Source organism: Dinoponera quadriceps, unplaced genomic scaffold (genome assembly GCF_001313825.1).
Source record: "Dinoponera quadriceps isolate SergipeBrazil2010 unplaced genomic scaffold, ASM131382v1 scaffold2159, whole genome shotgun sequence".
Classification (NCBI taxonomy): domain Eukaryota; kingdom Metazoa; phylum Arthropoda; class Insecta; order Hymenoptera; family Formicidae; genus Dinoponera; species Dinoponera quadriceps.
In genome coordinates this window covers 1325620-1331245 of record NW_014556477.1, presented here as the reverse complement: position 1 = coordinate 1331245, position 5626 = coordinate 1325620, and the positions used below count along the sequence as shown (strand labels likewise).

At 40.6% G+C, this 5626-nt stretch overlaps 2 protein-coding genes across 8 annotated transcripts in view; one reads left to right on the top strand and one right to left on the bottom strand.

Moving 5' to 3' along the window:
- LOC106747547 (mitochondrial 2-oxodicarboxylate carrier) overlaps nucleotides 1-1607 on the bottom strand; it is a 2830-nt gene extending 1223 nt beyond the window's left edge. For 2 of the 6 annotated variants that reach the window (XM_014625167.1, XM_014625171.1), the window contains exons 1-3: nucleotides 1316-1401; nucleotides 556-771; nucleotides 81-258 (exon numbers count right to left, since the gene is read on the bottom strand). In XM_014625167.1, the coding sequence (XP_014480653.1) occupies nucleotides 81-249 (169 nt within the window). In that variant the 5' untranslated portion in view covers nucleotides 250-258; nucleotides 556-771; nucleotides 1316-1401. Of the gene's footprint in view, nucleotides 1-80; nucleotides 259-555; nucleotides 799-1148; nucleotides 1231-1315; nucleotides 1402-1521 lie in introns of those variants that run through there. The other 4 variants (XM_014625170.1, XM_014625169.1, XM_014625168.1 and 1 more) reach the window with 4 other exon arrangements.
- A 481-nt stretch (nucleotides 1608-2088) lies between these two features.
- LOC106747546 (ectonucleoside triphosphate diphosphohydrolase 5) lies at nucleotides 2089-5620 on the top strand. Of its 2 annotated transcripts, none has more exons than XM_014625164.1 (4): nucleotides 2089-2171; nucleotides 3225-4373; nucleotides 4723-4899; nucleotides 4969-5620. In XM_014625164.1, exons 1-4 carry the CDS (start codon nucleotides 2151-2153, stop codon nucleotides 5044-5046), a joined length of 1425 nt encoding a protein of 474 aa, XP_014480650.1. In that variant the 5' UTR covers nucleotides 2089-2150; the 3' UTR covers nucleotides 5047-5620. The 2 variants fall into 2 exon arrangements, with proteins under 2 accessions (XP_014480650.1, XP_014480652.1); XM_014625166.1 differs by lacking the exon at nucleotides 2089-2171 and adding an exon at nucleotides 2195-2883.
- Nucleotides 5621-5626: the final 6 nt, after the last annotated feature.

Sequence of the window (5626 nt, the reverse complement as noted above, 5' to 3'; positions counted from 1 at the left end):
ATATATATATATATATATATATATATATATATATATATATATATAATTTGATGTAACATTGCTGTTACACTACAAAATACCCGTATAATATAACGGATCCAACTTTGTTGGTTTCACTTGAAGCTGAAAACGTGTCTTGACAAGATCCATCGGATGCATTATGCAAACCTCAATAAAACCTGCTGACCCTCCAGCTCCGATTTGGATGACAGCTTCTTTCAGAAGATTATCTGTAGTGCGGCGAGTCATTTTTGTAATCTAAATAAAAAAATGTTTATATTATAAAATAAGAATAAAATAGAATAAGAATACATTTATAAAATAAGAAGGTTCACGTGATATAAAATATTGAAGGTGAATAATCATTTGTAAATATAAAACAATTTTTTAAGTTTCACGTAAGTTTTGAAAGTATTCTCAGTTAAGTACAAGTTAAGTACAAGTAATTTATTTCTCTATTTTTCTATTGAATTATTCAATCATAAAGTTACTCAACACTATATCTCTACATTACAAGGCACGATTGATTGTGAGATAAATAATTTTATTTCTTACATATTGGATGCTCAAGTATATGCTTGTCAGTCTTCTGTCAGATTAAATAAAATCACTTGTTATCTCCTTCAATAAAGCATAGAAAACTATTAAAATAAAATATTTGTACATTCCTTCGTAACTTAGATTAAAACTGCTTCGTTAAAGTTTATCTATGTAGAAGTTGACGTCAGCATGGTTCACACTGTGTATGAATAGTCTGGAGAACACCACGACCTAAAAATATGTTTGTTGAGTTGGAACCTATTTTTAGAGCAGAAAAGAGTTTTAACCTTTGAACAATGGTTAATACTAAATTATCTGCATTTTTTCTTTATATATAAATGCAAAAGTAAATAGTGCATGATAAAATATTAAATAGCAGTGTCCATGTGAATATTTGTAAGATATTTATTAATATATTACAAAATATTTTGACATTGGTTATGCAATCTTTAAATCAACAGAAAAAATATATATTTTATGTTGATAACATTTTATCTATGTACATATGCAAATATGACGTATTTTTAACAAGAGGCCATATTTAAAATAAATTAGCATCTGGAAAAATTACACAACAAGCAAACAACTATTAAATCGCAAATATATACCTTTGACCGTTATTCTGTATACTTAAATTTTACGCTTTTATTGAATATTTTTCATTCTATCTCATATATGCGCGCACCCTATGACGCATCCTGTCACAATAATATTCACGCTATCTCCTATGGAGGTAGAAACCATTTGAAACTGTTAAATTCACAAGGTTACTCACATTAAACGCGATTCTCTTCGCAGATAAACTAATATCCGCCAAACACTTATATTACGAACAAATCGTAAAAATAAGTTCATTATCTAACTTCTTGCACAACCAAGAGAGTAAGTGATAATGACTCGTCAGTTTTATTATCAAGTGCGTGTCGAAGACAAGGATAAGGAATATTATGGGAGATCGCAAAGAGGGATCTTCCTAAATACCCATCAAGGCGCTGATAAGCAGTTTGAATTCGACTCGTTATTACTTAATTCTCCTTATGCTAGAACGTGTCCTCCACATTTTCACATAATCTTCACAGAAATTAATCTCAAAGATAACGGGCAAAGAAGTTCTCTTTCTCTCTTCTTTCACACACAGACATACACCGAGAATACAACAGCTTCTCTGATCCTATATCGTAGGAACGATCACGTGGCGCTCGCTAAGTAGTTTCGTAATCAGACCGAATGTGACATCATGACAGTCAGCTTAGCTTCCTTCCTTCTCTTTCCTCGTATCTTCGTATATTCATGTCGCATTATTCGCCGGTATCGTGGGGGCACAAAATTATATATTCCCAAGGAGGCCTTGGGACATTATCGAACGTGCAATGTCAGAATGAGTCGCGGTCACCAATATCGTACACGTGCACGCGCGTAATCTCCTCACGAACATGAACACCGCACTCGGGCGATGATCAATTCCGTCGCGTCGTAAATTCCGATCGCGATAGTTTATCGTAATAAGATGTGCCTCGCGTAATCTTCCGTTCTTCGTCCTTTCAGATTACCGCCGTCTGTCCAGCCGTTCCGTTCGATCCGAGTTTATTGAATCGTTGAACCGACGAAACATGAATGTGAGACAACGAAAGGTACGTCCACGTCGACCGTTCATTCCGAACAATAGAACGATACAAAGTGCGCGGGCATCGCTAACCGATCCGTTTTCAAGTGTATTACGAATTCAGCCCTCGTCGAGTTCTCGTTGCGCGAACCTGCAATTTCACGCGACTCTTTCGCTCGCGATTCCGTCGCTTTTTCGCGAGGAATCTTCAAGACCGAGCGGGGGATCCTCGGTCGGACAATCGAACGAAGAAAATACGGGAATCTGTACGCGCGAGTGCGTTACACCTCCTCAAGATCGAATGCAACCATAACGACGGAGAGCTCGCGGAAGTGAAAAAAATGTCGCTAACTATGTGTCCCTAGAGAACAATTTCTCCGATTGGAGCGCGCGTCGTCGTCGTGCATTGAATATCGGGCGTATCGATATGGGCCGGATTTCGCTTAACGATCGCAACTACGCGAACGTCGTTCTATCTTTGTTTCTCGCTGAACGTTAAATGAAGATTTAACGACGCTCACGTCGTTAAGTGGAACCATGGTGTTGCGTGTGCGCGTCACCTCGGTTATTTTTTCTATCACGTGACGCCGCCTTCTTTGACACATGATAACGCGCGCGATGCGATGTTCGCGATGCCCCGTCGGGCCCTTCGCCGTCGAATGAGAAGAATAGCGTTTTTTACATGACCAGCCTGCCCCGCGCGGATCATACGGCTCGCGTCCTAGATGCAATACACGCTCGTAAGTAACAGACGATCGAGAGCTTCGGTCGCTCGCATCTTTTTCTCGTCCGCGCTTGTCGCAATATGCCGCCCGTTTGAGGTTAATGTTGTCGCATAGAAACAGCCGACGTTTCTCGCTCTTTCGCGCGCGATTTCCGAAAAATGTCTCGACCGCAAACTGTGCCCGAATCATTCCAAGAGAAGTATCGCGTTTATATTTGTGATAATCCGGCGACTCTGTTGCCGGTTACGATGCCCTTTGCATGTTTCTTCCCCTCTTCGGGTTACCGGATAGTATCCCGTGAGCGAAATTTCACTGGGAACCTCTTCTCACGAGCGCCGTAATATTTGTATTTTCAGCTAAGAACTGAAAATGAAGAGGAGTGCGATAATGAATTGGCATCCCGCCAGAAGAAAACCACCGGTCAACTGGGAAGGAAGTACTTTACCGTGCTGGCGATACTTGGTACATTGTTCCTAGGCTATGTCGCGATAGCGAATGACTTAAAACCAATCAGGATAGGTAGTAAAGCTATTGACTCGTTAGCGTTCTCGTTTAATTTACAAAAACCCTTCTACGTTGTTGTCATTGACGCCGGTTCCACCGGCAGCCGTGTGTTGGCGTTCAACTTTCACGAGTCCATTCTTAACGGCAATTTGATACTGGATGGCGAGTTGTTCAGCGAAGTCAAGCCTGGGTTGAGCTCGTTTGCGGACAAGCCGGTGGATGCCGCGAGGTCTCTCACCGTGCTCTTAAACAAAGCCAAGACGGTGATCCCTCAAACGGATTGGCCTCGCACAATGCTCACTATGAAGGCCACTGCGGGATTGAGATTATTGCCGGAGCACAAAGCCAATGCCATATTGGAAGAATGCAGGAAGCTCTTCCAAACATCTGGATTTCAGGTCTCGAAGAACTCGATTTCCATCATGGAAGGCACGGACGAAGGGATCTTCTCCTGGTTCACCGTCAATTTCCTGTTAGACCGCTTTACCTCACTCAGCTCTCAGGCCACTGTGGCTGCGCTGGACCTCGGCGGGGGATCGACGCAAATCACGTATCAGCCGGACGGTATTCAAGCTAAGAAACTGGAGAAGCACGTCTACTCCATCAATGTATTCAACCATAATATGAGTCTGTACACGCACAGTTACCTGGGCATGGGGCTGATGGCCGCCCGGAAGGCGATTTTAACACACAATACGAATCCGGAGGATGCGGATTCCAAGCTGCCAATAGAGATACATTCGGAATGCGTGAATCCAATCGTGTCCGCGGAATGGTCTTACGGCGGGCGCGACTACATCGTGAAGGGTCCGATGAATGGCACGTATAAACTGGTGAAGACTCAGAATTTCGCCGGCGGGGATGAGAACAAGCCGGTGGTGCGCTTTTCGGAATGCCTGAAGATCATTGAGAAATACGTCGGCACCCTCGCGGATAAGCCGATAGGCTTGAAGGATCACGAAGTATACGCGTTCTCGTATTACTTCGAGCGTGCGACGGAGGTAAGGAGGGCTCGATCGTGAATACCGCGCGAGAATAATTATAAGGATGACTTTGATTGCGACACGGCGACAAAGTGAATCCGATTTAGTAACTACCGTAGTCAGCGAACTCTTGCATTTAATTGGGGTATGTATTTTTAAATCTAAAAGGATATACCAGACACGAGAGTTCACTAACTACGGTTGTTACTAAACTGGATTAAGGTTGCCGTATGAATGTAATCAATGTTGAATGAAATGGATGAAATGAATGAATTGTATTCAGCATGAATATGTGATCGTATATACGTATCGTATATAATGAGAAGTTGAGCGGAAGAAGTATGATAATCGCGTTATTGCTTTCTAGGTGGCGTTGATAGATCCATTCTTGGGGGGTGTAGTGCAACTCGGTGCTTTCTTGAAGCAAGCCATGGAGACGTGTGACTATCCGAACACGGATCAACCGTTCATGTGCTTAGATCTGACATTTATTTATGTATTGCTGAGGAACGGATTCGGCTTGGAACCGTCGACGAAATTATACGTGAGTAGAACTTCCTCTTACTAGGATGTTGTTCTTATCTTGAGAGATAATGTAAAGTATATATTGTAGCTTTATAAGAAGATCAACGGCCACGAATTAAGTTGGGCTCTGGGCGCCGCGTTCAATGTTCTTCAAAATGGACTTTGACGAATATAGAAAGGTTATTTAAAGAAAAAATAACATATTACAATAGGAGAGATCCTCAATATGTTATTAGTTACATGCTGTTATTTAGATGTAGGTTTTTTTTCCAAATTTACTATCAACTGAAGAGATAGAAATGGTAGAAGTACAGGATATATAACCTGTAATTTAAGGGAGAAGGGATATCCCGAAAAACACTCGTTAATGGCACTTATGGATTTTTGTACAAAAACTTTGGATATATATCGAGACATTCGATACTTGTACATTACCGATGTCTACCACACAATTGCCTAACATTTTAACCATAACAACCTATTTTTTAATATTACTTCTATGACATGAGAGAAAAAAAAACAGTATTTAATCTGTGTATTTTTAGGTACAAATGTAATATATTTTTATCTGAAATATCTCTACAAATGGGAGACATATCGCCGTACATTTGTGATAGTTTGTCATAAGATTTGTAACTGTTTTACCGGAATGTGTATTCAATGGTATTTGGTTAATCTATCACATTTGTTTTTTTGATCTTCTCTAGACGATACAAAGGATATATATATATATATATTTTCAAAAT

What these genes read in the sequence shown, in the direction of transcription:
- LOC106747546 (XM_014625164.1), top strand. Translation starts at nt 2,151, where the DNA reads ATGAATGTGAGACAACGAAAG. An exon ending in TGAATGTGAGACAACGAAAG is followed by an intron (nt 2,172 to 3,224) that starts GTACGTCCACGT and finishes TTGTATTTTCAG; the next exon opens with CTAAGAACTGAAAATGAAGA. An exon ending in AACCGTCGACGAAATTATAC is followed by an intron (nt 4,900 to 4,968) that starts GTGAGTAGAACT and finishes TATATATTGTAG; the next exon opens with CTTTATAAGAAGATCAACGG.